Source organism: Lontra canadensis, unplaced genomic scaffold (genome assembly GCF_010015895.1).
Source record: "Lontra canadensis isolate GAN:19392208 unplaced genomic scaffold, GSC_riverotter_1.0 scaffold16, whole genome shotgun sequence".
NCBI lineage: Eukaryota > Metazoa > Chordata > Mammalia > Carnivora > Mustelidae > Lontra > Lontra canadensis.
Genome location: NW_022631010.1, coordinates 17,551,494 through 17,569,588, shown reverse-complemented (window position 1 = coordinate 17,569,588; position 18,095 = coordinate 17,551,494). Strand labels below are relative to the sequence as shown.

At 38.9% G+C, this 18,095-nt stretch overlaps 1 protein-coding gene across 1 annotated transcript in view; it reads right to left on the bottom strand.

Moving 5' to 3' along the window:
* The window catches only part of MACROD2 (mono-ADP ribosylhydrolase 2), a 1,923,023-nt gene that overhangs the window by 477,596 nt on the left and 1,427,332 nt on the right, over nucleotides 1-18,095 (bottom strand). Inside the window, exon 8 of the mRNA XM_032859215.1 lies at nucleotides 13,712-13,785. Coding sequence (XP_032715106.1) covers nucleotides 13,712-13,785 — 74 coding nt within the window. The remainder of the gene's footprint in view (nucleotides 1-13,711; nucleotides 13,786-18,095) is intronic.

The window sequence follows — 18,095 nt, the reverse complement described above, 5'->3', positions numbered from 1 at the left end:
ATCACTCTGGAACTTTCTAGACAAGGGCAGCCCTGCAAGGCTCCTAATCCTTCATTGGAAGGCTGGTTATTGGTTGAGAAGGGGAATTTACTCTTTGAGTTCTCACTTGGTAGGTCTTTTCCCACACTGAAGAGAATAATTATGACCTTGAACCTTAGTATGATCTAGCTGGAAAAGATCCTTAAAAGTAACTGATCTAATCATCCTCAACCACTTGCTGGAAAAATTTTTAAAATACAGACTATTGACCTCTCTGATATTCCAATGCAGTAGATTTAAGGTATGGTTCTGCTGTCTGATTCAATCATTTCCCAGGTGATTTTTCTCCTTATTTTACAGAGGAGGAACAGTCCGAGAATGGTTGTAACATCTCCTACAATCTCCTCAATTCCCAGGCTAGTGTCTCACACAAAAGTTCATCAATGCCTGGGTCATTAGGGGAACTTTCCAGTCCAATAACAGAGAAAAAAAAAATAACAGCCCAGATGAAGGGAAGATATGCTGGTTAGAGACAGCCAATGTCTATGTTGCAAAATAAATGTAGTTGTGTTATCCTTATGCTTCTAAAGTCCACTCATAAAGTGAAAATTTTACAAGGGCAGAATTATTCCTTAAACTTCTTTAAAAAGACTCTATGTTGAAAACTGAGGCATCTCTTAGGTCCCAAAAAAGCCCATTTTTTTCTTTCAGATTTAATAGAGATTGCAGAAGGGTGTGTGTGTGTGTGTGTGTGTGTGTTTTAAAGTTACCTCTGAGCAAAAGATTAAGTATATGTCTAATATTTCGGAGCACTATCAGAGAAATAAGGGCAGAAAGTTGTATGTACTAGCATCACACCAATGCAGAAAGAAGCTAGGAACACATGAGAATTTAGACCAAGTGGGGGAAAAAATGAACTCATACGTCTTATCTCACACAAACGTTGATTGTGACACTGAAAATAAATTGCATCATTTCAAATTTCTCTCCTTATCTGTATCTTTTACAGAGGGCACATAATGGAAGCTCTATATGCAGATAGCACTTCCCCACTACTGAACATCACTAGTCCAGATGCCCATTGGTCACATGCCAGGTGGTTGTACCTTTGCTGCACAGTCAAGTCTAAGGTCCATAGTTCAGGATCTACCTGGAGCTCCCTCTGCCTTGCCCGAGACCTTCAGATGTGAACATCTCATTCTGACGAGGTTCTAGTAACTTGGATTCACCATAGGTTTAGGGAAATAAAAATCCTCCAAGTCCTTCTAGTCCTGCTTCATATAAAGGAACAGTTTCCTCACTAATTGTTGAGGCTGCCTGGCATGGCATGAAGACACTAAGTCTTACTTCTCTCAACTTCTTGACAAGTTCCCGTATGGTGGGACTTTGAGGGAGTTCATGAATAGAAATGAGTAGAATGTGATCTGATTGAGAGGGGCATGATACAAATCCTTCTTTTAGTGGACTCACACTCCAGCTCCTCCAATGCAGCTTTTATACATAATTAAACTGATGTATGTCCAAACTCCTATGAAGCTTTTTCTAGTATGTTTTCTGTTGAAGAGCCAAAGAGATTGGATAAATTATGGCTTTGCCAGACCAACCCATGTTTCTTAACATAGGAAGTAGGAGTGTCATTATCAAAGGAGGTCCAGTTTCCATAGAGGCCACCTCTATGCCCAAACACAGTTGGAGAAACAGGGAAAAGGCTATTACACTATAGCAACAGTTTCCATCAAAAACGGAGGCCTGACTGAGAACATTGCCTCTTAGGGGCAAATCATTTAATTCCACTAAAATAAGTGTCTTTTTTGTTCTTCCTTAAGTTGAGCTGGATGGCAGTGGCAAGACTACTGATTTTTCATTCAATTACAGCAGCACTTGCACCCTACTCAATTAAAGTGGAGGACAGGACAAAGGCTATTTTTTTTCCCCTCCTACCTGGGAAGAAGGAAGACACATGCTTTCAGCTATAGAACATCCTTCAGTAGACCTCTCAGTGTCATTTTTATCTCTTTGTCAGATGTGGATCTAGCCACATGCTCAAAGGTTTATTTCCCATTTATAAAAATGTCACATCATTTGGATAATCAGCAGATTTAATTTCATAAGAAGTTTTAAAGGTTGGCTATTTTGAAACAACCATATAACCCAAATCATTTACAGAAAAGCAACATGGGGGCCCTCCTCCTCCTACACAAAATGGGTCAAGGTTAATATTTACCTTAAGGATATACCCATATGGAAGTTGGGGACCATCTTAAAGACATCAAGGCAGCATATGTATGTCACCTGAAGGGCCTAGAACAAAGGTTTCTATTGGTCTGATTGTACTATGATGACCTGGGCAAAGGCGTAACCAGCTGCATCAGTGGGGTTGCACCAGAAGACAACCCTGATGGTGGTGAATTCTATAGCTGGAAGAGCCATGGCCTGTGGAGTGAATTGTCCAAGGTTATACAACACAGTGAAAGAAGCTGATTATAGCCCAAATTTTCTGACTTTTAACTCAATGTTCTAATCTCACATTAAGCTTCTTCTTTAGGATAATAATAGGCAGTGGTGAACTACACCCTGCCTCTTCCCACCCAGCTTCCAGGCACCATAATTCCCATCTTGGATGTGTGGAAGAGGATCTGAGCTACTTTTACATTGTGGCCTCACTGATACAATCTTGTAGGCTTGGAAGCTGTCCCATCATCTCAAAGACATCCAAGCTATCTTTTGCAAAGGGATCCATTCTCTTTTAAACGACTATGCTGTGCTACTTATTCTTGGCTTTCATTCAGTACTGGCTCCATTAAAAATTACATATTTTCTACTTTCAGGTTAGCCATTAGTAAGTTAGTAAGTAAATAAATAAAAAGATAAAATTTTGATTTGCCCCTGCATGAAAATAGATATTGAAAGACTGGATTTTTAAAAGAGGTATTACTCACTTTCCTATTAACAGTGACTCTAAATTATTTTTTCCAATCCAACATATTTGAAGGAACTCTGGAATACTTCCATCAAAAGCAGTGATTCAACATAGCAGGGTTCTCTGAAAGAGAATTACTTAACACAGGTAGTTTGGGGAGGGAAACACCTTCCAAATGATTTTCAACCCTCTCTTTCTTCTAGCTGAGAATTATTAGCTTGAGTTGTTAAAACTAAAAATGGGAGGTCATTCTGTTTTGCTAAAATATAATATTTTGCCCTAGTCTAGCTGGCAGATAGGCTTTATGACTTTGCCAACTGCCCAAAAATCAATGACATCTTCAGCAAAATACCCTCCTAAAGCAGGGCCTTCCTTGCTCCACAAGATGGCAGGGAACATGGCCACTGGTGGCTCCTGTGCCCCCAGATTTCTCAAGGTCACCACCAAAGTAGCTTTTATTTTCCTTGCCCAACTCCACCTTGCAAAAATGTCCAGAGAAAAAACTAATCAGACTACTTTGGGTTCCATCCCCACAAATGTACTTCAGATGGCCAAATTTGGGTAAAATTTCCAATTTTGGAGTAACACCACTGGCCACAGAAACAGAATTATAAGAACATGAAAATACGCAATTAGTTGACCTCAGGAATTTCCTTTTCCTTGAACTTCAATACCACATATATAAAATTAAAGATCAAAACACCTCTCCTGAAAAAAAGTTTTCTGAAGATGTAAGAGGATGTGTTACAGAAACAGGTAATAATGTGTGTCCCAAACCCAGGCCATGGGATACATCAGGAGCCAGAAAAATACTGCTTTTCTTCTCTCTGTAGCTATTTCACATACTTACTTTACATCTCCTAGAATTCTTTCTAGAGTCCCAGGTCCAGCAGCAGTACACATATGAAATTGCCACACCTATTTAAATAATACCCCCGCCAAGGCTGGGTATATTTATCTGAAAGTAACAGGACCATCACGGACACTGTGCTGGGCTAAGGATGGCTGGCAGAAGAGAACATATGTTTATTATATGCAGTACAGAAGTCAACAAGTCACCCTGAACTACATGGGATTGTCGGTTGGTGTCACTAGGGCACTCTGGGACCCTGATCATCCAGACATCCCCTGCTGGGGATGAAAAATACCATTATACTTTACAGAGCTCTCTATACAAAATAAGACTAGGGAAAAGGTACTTGGGAAATATTGCCTCAATGCCTAAAAGTTTTTGATGAAAACCCGCTGTACCCCAAGCACACTGGCTAACTGGAAGTAGGCTCACTAACTAAAGTAACAAAAATACATATTGTATCATATATTTTGCTTCTTAATGATGGGAATGGGGTTATGAAGGTAATAGTAGGGCTCTCTAATTTCTGGCTCTAAGAACTGGGGCAGGACTGCTGTGAATAGATGCTAAAGCAGTGCAGGGATGGAGAGGTAAGTGGATTTTCCCATCTGGCAAGCTTTAACGTGGGGTGATCTATTGTGACACCAAGCACTTGACCACTCCCACCAAGAAAGGCAGAAGCTTCCTTGGGTCATGACTTTCACTCCAACAATGGGGACCGGGGTTCATAAGATAAGGAGATAAAACTCACCTCTGACTACTGATGTAACTGCTTCGGGCAAATCTCAACAAAGACTATCTGAGAATGGGAAAGTGTGTGTGTGTGTGTGTGTGTGTGTGTGTGTGTGTGTGTGTGAGTGTGTGTGTAAAAGAGAAGGGGGAAAAAGGGTAGGGAAGAAAGAAGGAAGGAAAGAAGGGAAGGAGGAAGGCAGGAATACAAATTGATGGGATGTAGAGAGAAAACAAACTGTAAGTCATGGGGGTTTTGAAGAGTGGAAGGAGCATGGCATATGTGCAAAGTCTGGGAATAATTTTCTTCAATTATGTCACAGCCAATGAGCATCATGGTTTCCACCTAAAGATCATGCCTGGGCTAGGCAAAGGATACAGTTTTATAGTAGCGTATTAGGATGATGATTATTTTTTAAGGGTGATTATTATTATTGCCATAGCCACGTTCTTACACAGAACCTGAATATTTTAAGATGGAATTTATTTTTCCAAACACACATATTTTAACATTATATCACACCAACAACTAAGACCAGCATACATACCTAAATAATGTTTTATAGACCTAAAAAGACATTCCCCAGGGAAAACACTGAGCACTGCATTTGCTGCTTTCAGATCTCTGGATGTTAACCACACCCCCATGTTATATAGAACAGAAGGATGGTATGTTATGTGTATTGCACTTCTGTAAAGAATCGACCACAGGAATTGAAACTTGGGGTGAGGGATGTAATTTTCTCCTTAGAAATGGAAGCATCATTTCATGTTTTATTTAAGTCCACCTTTGAAGAAAGATCCTAAGGTGTTTTGTGTCAGTGACATAAGCCAGGCCCCACACTGGGGTTTTTTTGGTGGTCCATAATGTGATTCTGAAATAAAAGTGACAATTTTTAACACTGCATATGTTCAAAGACCTCTGCCAAGAAGGGGAAAAAATAGTCTTGGCACCAGAGCTAAATGTGACGGTTTCTTTGTGATCCATGATGAGGAAATAAGTGGCCATGTCCCTGATCTTGTCCCATTACCATGAGAGTGGCATTTGAACCTTTCCAGAGGTTGAACGTGCACTTCTGCAATGGATTCCCAATTCTGTTTTCTGGAGTAGAAGAATTGATTTACCTTTCTTGCTACTTTGTGGCTGTTGGTCGGAATGTTGGAAGGCAGAGGAGGGGGCCGTGTCACTGCTTCTACTCAGCAGAAACCAGTATCTTTACTTTTAAAGGGCAACAAATATGTGCTGAAAACTAATTTTTGTTTTGTTTTTGTTTTCTTTTAAATGACACAGTATTTGCTTATGTATTTTTAACATTGTTCTATGACTATAGTGGGCACAAAATGTTACATTAGTTTCAGGTGTACAACACAGTGATTCAGCTTCTCTGTATGTTACACTGTGCTCAACATGAGTGTGGCTACCATCTGCCATCCTAAGATGCTATTACAAAATAATTGAATATATTTCCTATGTTTGCCTTTGGTTCTTGTGACTTGTTCATTCCATAACTGGAAGCCTGTACCTTCCACTCTCCTTCACCCATCTTGTCTATCCCCTTACCCCCTTCTCCTCTGGCAGCCAACATCAGTTTGTTCTCTGTATTCGTAGGTCTGATTCTGCTTTTTGTGTATTTATTGTTTTGTTTCTTAGGTTCCACATATAGTGATACCTTATGGTATTGGTCTTTCTTGGTCTGACTTATTTGACTTAGCATAAACTCTAGGTCTATCATATTGTCACAAATGGCAAGATCTCATCCTTTTTATGGCTCTGCGATTTTATATATACACACATATATATATGATATAATATATCCTATATATCATATATAACATATCCTATATAATATAATATATATCACATATAACTCTCTCACATCTTTTTTTTCCATTTATCTATTGATGGGCACTTGGGTCTCTTTTATATCTTGACTATTGCAAATAATGCTACAGTAGACATAGAGGTGCATATACCTTTTCAAATTAGTGTTTTTGTTTTCATTGGGTAAATACCCTGCAGTAGAATTATTGAATCATATGGTATTCTACTGTTATTTTGGGGGGGAATCTCCATGTTGTTTTCCACAGTGGCTGCATCAATTTATACTGCTACCAAAAGTGCACAAGCATTTTTTTTTCTACATCCTTGCCAACAGTTTTTCCTGTGTTTTTTATTTTAGCCATTCTGACAGGTGTGAGGTGATACCTCATTATGGTTTTGATTTGTATTTCCCTGATGATTAGTGATGTTGATCATCTTTTCACATGCTTATTGGCCAGTTGTTTGTCTTCTTTGGAAAACTGTCTATTGAGATCCTCTGCCCATTTTAAATCAGATTATTTGTGGGGGGATTTAGTAGTGAGTTGTATAAGTTCTTTACATATTTTGTATATTAACCCTTTATCAGATATATCATGTATATATCATATATCATATTACCAATCAGTAGATTGCCTTTCTGTTTTGTTGGTTGTTTCCTTCACTGTGTGAAAGCTTTTTATTTTGATGTAGTCACAATAGTTTATTTTTGTTTTTGTTTCCTTTGCCTTAGGAGACGTATCTAGAAAAATGTTGCTATAGCCAACATCAAAGAAATTACTGCTGTGTTCTCTTCTAGGGATTTTATGGTTTCAGGTCTCACTTTAGATTTTTAACCCATTTTGAGTTTATTTTTGTGTCTGGTGTTAGAAAGCGATCCAGTTTCATTCTTTTGCATCTAGCTGTCCAGTTTTCCTGCATTGTTTATTTAAAATACAGTCTTTTCCCCATTGTATAATCTTTCCTCCTTTGTCATAGATTAACTTGACTATGTAAGTGTGGGCTCATTTCTGGACTCTAATCTGTCCCACTGATCTATGTGTCTATTTTTGTGCCAGTACCATACTATTTTAATTACTACAGCTCTGTAGGATATCTTGAAATCTGGAATTGTGATAACCTCCAGCTTTGTTCTCCTCTCTCAAACTGCTTAAGACAGTTTTGTTCTCTGGTTACTATCTGTTGACCTTGAGGTCTAGAGCTCACAGGATAAGGTCTGGGAGCATGGCTAGCAACAAGCTGTAGAGTAAGATATCTGCCTCAATGGAACACTGCCACATACACACAACATCTCATGATGCCCTGCCACATCTGTAGACATAATGCTTAAAAGGATAAACAGCAATACCACAAGTATCAAGTTTCTCTCAAAAGGCACAGCATTAACAATTTAAATGACACGTAGATGATATTTAACATTTTGAATAACAATCTGTTTGTGCTAACAGCACAGTAAAAAAATACTATATTTTAGGCAGAGGGCCAAACTCTGCATGCAATGAGAGAAAATTTTCACCTTCCTCCTACAGAGAAGAGAACTGATTTTGTTTTTGAAACTGCAGAGCTGGGTTCTTCCCTGCCAGTGATATCTAAGTCACACCAGGTGCCCCTCAGGGCCTTCAAAGATGAATGAAAGACTCCTCCATTGACTTGTTCCCACCCCAGAATAAAAGGGTCTGCTTGTGGAGGAGGGGTCTGTCAGCATGAGGAGGGAGATGAGGAACTTCCCATGGAGTGGTTGAATGGTAAAGATTTCTGGGAAATACCATCTTCAAAGATCTCCAGAGATACAGCTGGGGCCTAGTCTTAGGTAGACCACAGCTTCCCCTCTGTATATCTACACATGCCACAGTTTTAATTAGAGCCTCCCAGAATGCTATCCTTCTGCCATCTTTCCACTGCTTTCTAACTGCTGGGGATAAGGTGTGTTTAGGTTTGTGCCATGCTACAACCGAAGCCCGATTAGTACTTTAGTGTTTCCACATTTAAAAGTACCCAGAAAATCCACCGATCTTCCATCTCAGAATCTTCATCTTAGAGGCTTTACCCCCAAAGACGACTTCCCGGAAGACCTAACACAGGTCCTCTGTGCTGCAGGAGGCTTGTTCCTTTGGGGCATTTGAAATCACTGAACATGACCTCCATAATGGGGAAATCTCTCATATAGTATCAGGACATTTGTAGCTTTTAGAGAGGAAAGGCATCCTGTTCTTCTGCTTTCTATGGAAAAAATTATAAATATGTACATTTCCCCAGAGACCAATAGTCAGATGCCAAATGGGTCTCTGGGGTGGAACAATAGAATAGGCACTGTAAAAACATTTCTTGAGCTAACTTCCAGATATGAAAGGGGTGTCTCAGAGCTGCGGAGGGGGAAAATCACTATTTCACAAGGAATGATATTTTTAGACTGCATGAAGAATGAGGAATGCATGAAACTGCAGATGATAACATGGACCAGCCACCCCAAGTTGAGAGTCTGGGCTGCATTTCTGCTGCTCATTTCCATAACGGCCCCTTATTTTGTTTGCTTGTCTCTGTAATAAAGTTTCTACTTGAGAAAAATGGGCACTTATGGAAAGGTTATCATGCCACATGCTGTCATTTGTTTCAGAGTGAACTCTGATATTCTTTTCTTGTGATTTTTCTGAACTCAGAAGTTCTTAATTCTTAATTTTACTGAAAATGCCAGTGGGTAATCTTCATCCCTTGCCTACCTCACACTTGATCCCCGGGTCTCTCTGCCACATGCCTTATCTCCTCAGTCATGATTTCCATTTCTTTGTATTTCTGTTTTGTAAGATAATTCAACTCTCTGGTTTTCTGAGAACAATAATTCAAGTCTTAGCAGGGAATATTCTTTTTTGTTTTGCAATTTTTCAATAAGAAGTCATTATGTTTCTTAGTCCTGGTAAGTCATTTTTCTGCCCCAATTACATCCTCTTGAGATTTCTCCTTTTTGCTCTAAAGCACTGCTCTATCTCTTCCTCTAGAGCTGCTGCAGTCAGAGCCAACTGACTCTTTGTTCAGCTGGGCTCCCTCAGGTCCCTGAGTCCCCCTAAATATGTGGTGATAGCAGCATCCTCACAGTTCAGATTTTGGATAAATAAAACAAGTCAATGGTAGATGACAGAATATATTTTCCCTAGTCATGTCCCAAGTGCTCCAGAGAAGCCTCTCTGAATGTGGAAATGCCCAGCCACACAGGCTGGGTGGGGGCGATTTGTGTAATTAAATAGAACCAAATCAACTATTGTTGAAAAAAATAGAAATGTCCCTTCCTGATGGTTTAGAAATCAGAGGGTAAATAAGTGGTGAAATATGAAGGCTCGCTAATCACATGACAACATCAATTATCAGTGATCAAAAATCATGAAGTCTGAATTGCATACTTATCTGACTGAGAGAAGTATGACCACTGATACAATTCACATTTACATGGATTCCCTATTTCTTGAGAGGGAAATTTCAGGGGATATAGCCAGCTGAAAGATCCAGAAGATGCAACTTTGCTCACCAACCTCAGCCTTGCCTTTGCATTGAGCAGGACTCCATGACTCATGAGTGGGTCCCAGTCATCATGTGGCCATATTAAGCTGGTGAATGGGTAGTGGAGAATATGTGCCAAAAAATAAACAAACAAACAAACAAACAACTAAATAAATAAATGAAATAGAGATATGAAAGAGATTGAGAGAGAATGTAAATGAACTCTCTTGCTTTCCTGTGGATTTACAGTTTACAATTCTGGTCACTCATGAGACCCTGCTCTATCTTGTTTTAGCTCTTGAATTTCAAGACTCTTTTTCATATAATTCATTCAGCTAATCTCAAACTAAGATCCAAACCCAGGGTTAGAGTTATGATAATCTGATCAATTTTACCATGTCCTTCCATCTGACTTCTTTCTTGAGCTTTGGACTCAAGTAACCAACTTACTATTGAAAAGCTTCATTGCATATCTAAGATCATCTCAGGCTTAACTATCTGTAATTCAATTATTATTTTTTAATTTTTTTTTTGTTTTTTTCTGTTTCTCATCTAAACATTTTCCTCTACCTAATTTCTTAGTAAATGCACCAATATTTACCAAGGGGCTCAGGTCAAAACCTAGCTATTATTTTTGACTCTCCCATTTTTCCCATATACCACATCCGATTTATAGCTATGATAGACATTACTGTTCATTGATATCCATTTGCCTCTCTTCTAAACATATGAGAGAATTTCATTTTCTTATCTCCTGGGTGCCTTGCTTTGGACAGCGAAATGTGAGAAAAAAGTTATATGCATCCTTCCTTTGTAGAAGCATTTAAAAGCTATTACTTGATTGTCTATCTTTTCCTGTCATGTGATAGATGATATTTCACATGGTGGAGTGTCTGTCAGCCTGGGTTCCTGACTAAGCCAGAGACCTTTGCTGACTCAATACATATAAATAGTGTGAGCAAAAAAAAAAAATAAATAAAATAAACCTTTGCTGTTTTATGGCACTAAGATTTGTTTGTAACTGCAGCATGAGCTGGGCTACTCTAAAATAATCCCCAGGTCCTGCTGGCTCTATTGTCAAAATATATTCTAAACCTGATGCTGTTACCTCCTTTTCTACCATTCCTGTATTTCAAAGAATCCTCATCTCTTGCCTGGATTTACTATAGGATCCTCTTCATCAGTCTTCCCTTTTCTATTCTGAGGTCTCTCAAAAGTCCCTTTTCCAAGAAGCAGCCAGCCTGTTGTCATTTTAAAGGTGAAATCTCATAATGCCACTCCCTGTCCCAAACTCTCAACAACTTCCCACTAGACTTAGAATAAAAATCCAAGTTTCTCCATGAACCACAACACTCTGTGATTTGACGCCTACCTATTTGTCTAAATTCGTTTCTTGCCATTCTTTTATGTCTCTACTCCAGTTGCATTGCTCTACCATTAATTGCAAACAGTAAACTCATTTTCCCACCAGGGTTGTTCTACTGCTGTTCCTTCTATGTTGAATGTTCTTCCTCAAGACCTCTTTATGGTTGGCTTACCCTTCCCATCACACAAATCTTTGTCCCAAGATTACATCCTCAGAGCCCTTTCTAAATGATCTAAAACCACATCCTCCAATAACTCACTATCAGATTATCCTGGTTTACTTTGCAAAGTACTCTCTGAACTATCTTATTTCTTTATTTGTTGATGTCTCTTTTCCCAGACTATGAATATCATAAGAAGACGATTTTGTTTTTCAGCATTCTATCCCTCATATCTAGAAAAGTTTCTGGTGCTTAGTGAGATTCAGTAAATGCTTGTCAAATGATGGAATTAATGAATAAGTAGCTTAAACAATGAGAATGTCAAAATCATACTCCTGTGAAGAGACAACGGACTTACCAGTGCCTAAACTACTTTACTTGTTTCGTAACAGAGCAAAAAATAAATCAAAATATTGCAAGATAATAAATTTGTATAGCTTTTATCTATGCCCTACCACTTACCATTCATTTATTAAGTACAACCTGATTTGTTCAAACTAACTTATTTAAACTAGCCTAAGCATGTTGAAACAAGAAGTCTTTAAAAAAAGAATTAGCACATAACATCTTAAAAGTCAATAGGCAAGGCAAAAGTCAAAAGTCAAAAGGCAATAACTGAGTTCCTCAAACCAAAATGCCTAAATTTGTATACAACAGACCCCAGAAATGAGCAAAAAAAAAGACATGAAAGCAAGGGAACAGACTCAAAGACAAAGAGTAAGCTAACAAGAAGATCAAGGCACAAACCATTAAGTGGGAAACACTAAGTTAACACATTTCTATGGAAAATAACCTTCTGAATAGTTTAACCAGAAAAAATCCATCATAGGATTTGTCAATGAGCTGTAAATATAACAAACGTGTTTGTTCTTCATAATCATCTCTTTGATGATTTTGGGGTGGATGTGTGTACTTCCCTCACATACCAATATGACACATGTGAATCCATCAGTAGGGAATACCCTTGGATTATTAGTAGTAATAGTGGGCTTACACCAATGTACAAGCTCCATTATCAACTTTTATTCATGAACACTCTACATTTTTGCTAAGCAGATGGTCCAAGTGAGGAACTTTTACTGTAACCAAGAGATACATTTAAAATACCACTTTCAAAGGGACTAAACGTCTCTCCCTGGTTCAGGATCTCCCCAAGGAGGAATGGCTGCTAGAGTCAGGAGGACAGAGCCTGACTCTTGGCTCTGTGACTCTGAAGTCCTGAGAATGTCACTTAACCTTTTGATTCTAAATGAGAATAAGAATAACAATACCTATCCTAGATATTTCATGAGATTGTTGTGAAAATAATACATGTTAAAGAAATGTTTTGTAAACTGGCTATTTTAACTATTTTTTAAAATTCTGCTTTTTTGTGTGGTTATTATAGTCATCCTCTAAATTTAAGTTATATATATCTTTCATAGTAAGAGGAGAAGAAAGAACGAGCACCGAAATGGTGTTTGGCCATGTGGTCTTTACCTCTACTGGAGTTTAACAATTTCTGTATCTACTTAAGAAATATTGAAAATATAACCACTAGCAGAAAATGACACTGCAGTTTCTTTAAATACACGAAGGCACCAAGAGCTACTCTTATAGCAAACTCCCCATTGTCTGTTTCCATACCCAAACATTTCTAAATAATCCATGTCCTACCCAAGAAGAAAGCTAAATTCATGGTCTATCCTAAATGGGACAATATTCTCTATAGCACTCACATGAATATCTGAGGAGAAAAACAAAATCGGAAGGAAAACACACAAGGCTGCGCACCGTTCGAAACCTATTGTTACAATCAGTTAGTTGCCCAAACTGAAATCTAAGCCTCCATAGTGTCTTTACTTATTCTGTTGCTTTGTTAACTTGAGTAATTCTGTTCATCAATAAACACAGCCTAAAGATTTTATTAAATAAGCAGAATAGGAGGCATGGTGAAAAGTCTGAGAGAAGCATTTAGTTTCATAAAAAATCCTGATCATGGGAATTTAGCTATCAATTATCCAGGCTTACTCTAATCTCACACTCAGAAGTTACTTTATGGAAATGATTAATTATAAATAATGAGACCTCAGGATACCAAAAAATGACTGTACACCATGTCAACAAAGATAACTTCATGAAAAAAATGAGACTTAAAAACCTAACGTAAAAATGAGATCATGGCTAGGTGAATCTGATCGTTCTGCCTATCTTCACCACAAAAACCAATCACCAAAATCCCTTCAGAAAATTAATTACAGGAAAATATTCAATCACCCATATAACCCTAATGAAGCATGGTCCATCTCAATGATTATGTTTACTTGATATTTATGGATATATTTTTCTGCTTTTTTTGAAATTGAGGATCAAATGAGGCCATCTTAAATGTTTGCTCATTTTGTTGTTCCTCCTACCTCGTGATGATTCTTGGCCAGCCATTCCTTAATGGTGCTGAGGGCAATGATGGAAGCAGGCTCATTTGGGAAACCTACGTGAAGAGCAGAATAAGACAAATTAACAAAGAAAGATGAAGACAAGAGAGAATTCAATCATGGTGTGACACTAAATTTTTCTCATTTAAACAGTATTCAATTCAACCAATTACTATTGAGCAAGGCAGGCCTTAGCAAGCTATACATGGATGCGAGGCCTGTGATCCTACATACAAGGCATTAAGGGGGTCAGTCCTATACCAGTCTAAGGCTAACAAGCAACAAAGGATTTAACTGTCTTCAATTCTACAACGGAATCAATTAAAAATGTATTTACATTTGCTTAGTAGATTTTAAAGCACTCTCATATAATATTCTCAGAAGAGGTGCTCAGATTAAGGTTTATTACCCTTAATTTACAAATCAAGGAAATATGGCTACAGAATACATGCGGTTGACCTATGCAGGTCATAGGGCCGGCAGTACTCCATCAATGAACTGATGCAAGACAGGGCAAATAACTTGCAGAATAGCCATACAACTAGAAGTTATTATCAGAATTCAAAGAAGGTAATGCCTGCTCCATTTAGGGTCATTGGAAATTACATCTGAGATGAAGACTATATGAACTGACTTGGTTTTGCACTACAGATCTGGTTTTCAAAGGACAGGAAGAATGACACTTATGCTATGTCCTACTGAGCAGGAGCACACATAATCATAATTCCCAAAACTCATCTGGAATATCCTTTTAGCTTATGTAAACTGAACGTATCCCTAAATTTGCAAAACCACCGGACATTCTGCCAATAGAGATGAATGTATATGAAGGAATAACTTTACACACTATATATTTATGGGGCAGAAAGAAGAAGAGATGGGAGTGACTATTTCTTTGAAACTAAACTCTTTAAGCCCACCACTGGCTTCCTAATCACCAAATTCCATACAGGCAATCAATCCATCAGTCTTCATCTTTTCCTTTATTGTCTTAGCTTGATTAGTTTTCCATGTTTCACATCCTGCAATTTCTTTTTGTTATTTTTTTAATTGTTTTAAAATGTACAATGCAGTGGTTTTTGATAAGTCCACGAAGTTGTGCAACCATTACCACTAACTACAGATTATTTTCATCATCTCCTCAAAAACTCTGCACCCATTAATGGTCACCCCCAGTATCCCTCTACCCCAGCCCTTGACAACTATGAAATCTACTTTTCGTCTCTTTAGATTTGCAAATTCTCCTCCTGGATTTTTCAACACTACCTTTGAGGTTTCCTCTTACCTATTTGAGCTCCCCTGGCTCCCTTTTCTAGGAATTTCCATTAAATGTATGCCATTCCCAACCTCGAAACTCAGTCTTCTTCCTCTCTACTCTGAGTGAGCCAGCTGCAGTGTCAGCCACTAACATGCCTTCTAATCAGGGTGCTCCTGTGACATTGTGCTGTGCAGATGCAGAGAGGGGTATTGCTGAAATGGGAGATCTGGGATTTAAAAGACCCAGTTTTATTGGAAGGCAAATACATATTCCAGTAGTTCATACAGAACATTTAAATCTCATTTAGACTTTCAAAGACAATGTGAGAGAGGAAGAGCAAGAAACAGAAGTTTGTCCCCACTTCCAAGAATAAATGTTGCTTTTTCTGATTAGGTTTCTACACACTTCATAAGAGAGTGCATTAGGAAAGAGGACAAAATAAAGCAGGGCCCGCCCAGCTGCACTTGACCATAGGGAAAATGTGCACAACTTCCCAAACTTTGTAAATTCATCTGTGACATTTGGGATTATGGATTTATTTTGAATTTTCATCCCATTTATTTTTTTTTTAAAGATTTTATTTATTTATTTGACAGAGATCACAAGGAGGCAGAGAGGCAGACAGAGAGAAAAGGGGAAGCAGGCTCCTCACCAAGCAGAGCGCCTATATGGGGCTCAATCCCAGGACACTGAGATCATGACCTGAGCCAAAGGCAGAGGCTTAACCCACTGAGCCACCCAGGCACCCTCATCCCATTTACTTTTTTCCTTAAATGAAGGCTTCAAAATGTAAAACCCTTAAAATAAACCTGTTAATTAGCTAATTCCTTAAGCAAATTATTACTGAACCAGAAAAGGAAAAAATACATAGACCCACTTAATGAGTCCCTGTCCTCTAAAGCCCAAAGTTGGAGGGAGGAAATAGTTAAGAGGGAAGCATGACAAGACATCAGGGTTGTGGGGACACAGATGAGAGGAACCAAGCAAGAAAGAGGAGGCTTTCTAAGAAACCAGAGAATGTTTGGGGAAGAGAACAACAAAGCGGGGAGCTGAGGAGACACGGTCTTCAGAAGTAAGCTGTAAGCAACTAGGAATTAGTGGAAGAAGTCAGGGGAAGTGAAGGGAGAAGTTCTTGTGGACTGAAAAGAAAAAAACAGGAGGCCAGGATGGGCATCTGTGGTTAGGGGTTAACAACGGGGGTTTTTCTGGTCCACCTTTCCCTGGAGTTTAGCACCTACATTTGTCATCACCTGGATACCTCCCCTTGATGTTCTCCAGAACTAGAAATGTAAGGTGTATTCTTCCACAAAATGAACTTCTTCCTGATTTTCTGGTTTCTGCCTATGGCTTTCTCTCTCTCCTAGTCACTGTAGTACTTAATTGCTTGCCTGGCTGATAAGTGAGTCCCCTGAGATATTGTATACCACACTTTCCTTCCCTTCTTTGCCCACTGATCTCACTCAAAGTCCAATCAGCCCTCACCCCAACAACAGTAGTTGACTCATAACTGTGCTCTTTTGGTCTTCTTCCCTTTCCCAATCTGTCCATCACACCACTTCCAACTGACCCTTCCTAAAGTATGGTTACCACAACCTTACACAAAGCAATCGTGGCCTTGCTGATGCTTCAGCTCCTACAGAGGAAATTTTTGCAACTTTCTTGGCATAAGTCACCACAGGGGGCCTTCCTAGACTTGTATCTTAGCTTTCCCTATTTATTCTCCTCCCATGAAATTCTTCTCCAACTTTTTGCTATGCTTAAGAAGTACTTAAATCATGGGATTATAGGGCTATATAAAGCTAATAAATACTGTAATCATGCTCAGTTGCAACAGCCACAGCATTAACCTTTAGGAGATGTAATTCCCCACAGAGAAATTATACAAGTTGTTACAGAACCATGGCAACTATGGTCAGTTCTCAATTATTTGTAACCTCCCGGTCACTTACCCACATTTATCAAAGCCTCTGGCATTGAGTTACGGTTTTCATTTCCACCTCAAGCCTCGCCATAATTGTGGGTGATTTCAATGTCCAATAAGATGACCCACCCAACACCTGGCCTGCCAGTTCCTTGACCTGGTCATTTTTGACAACTGTCTCCATGTCACTGACTCCCTATTCACCTTGATGTAGCATTTCTATTCCCAAATTACTAATTTAAGCCGTGGTCTCTCAAAAATCCTTCTTTCTCTTTAGTTTGATCTGCTACTTTCCAAGGTATGTTCTCCATAAGCATTTGAAATCCAAATTAATGCTAACATTCCCCCCCTGAACGGTAGGACTCTTTCCTTCCTCTCTAGGCTCTTCTTACACTGTATCGCTCTTTGCTTTTTCAACTCCAGCTACACTGACCGTCCTTCTGTTCTTCCAATGTGGCATGTTTCCTTTTGCTTCCTGCCATAAGGCCTTACTCATGCTCTATCCTCTTCCTGAAATGACATTTCTCCCCTCTGTTCCTAGCTTATTTTAACTTTCATTTGTCCTTCACTCCGTCATCACTTCTTGAGAGAAGCTTCTCTGATGAGGACGACTCCCTATTTGAGGCTTTCATAATATCATGAACCTTTTCCTAGCAGTTCATCAGAGTTTCTTTTTTACATTTTGCAGTTATTTATGTACATATTTGATTAATATCCCTAGTAGAGTGAAAGCCTAAGGAGGCAGATGCCACAAGTCCTTATGTGCTTATCACTGTATCCCTAAAACATTGCTGGCACATAGAAGATGATCAATAAATGTGTGTTGAAAGAGTGAACGGACTGTGGATGTATGAATCATTGTATTGACAGCAGGAGAGGCTGAGCACTGGGAGAACAGGGGTGTTTAGCTCCAGAGCATGGGAGAGCAAAGGGATCCTGAGACATCCAAGCAAAATGACATATCCACATTATCCCATTTCATCCCTGAGGGGGAACCATTGAGAAGATGTATATGAGAGAACACAGTTCCTGGTGAAATGGTGCACTGTTATTAATTAAAAAGGGGGGAAACAATAAGACAAATGTTCCTGAAAATATGCCTATATGGGGAAAACACACACACACACACACACACACGCACACATGTTCCCCCGAACCCCAAACTTTGTCATCTCTATATATATATA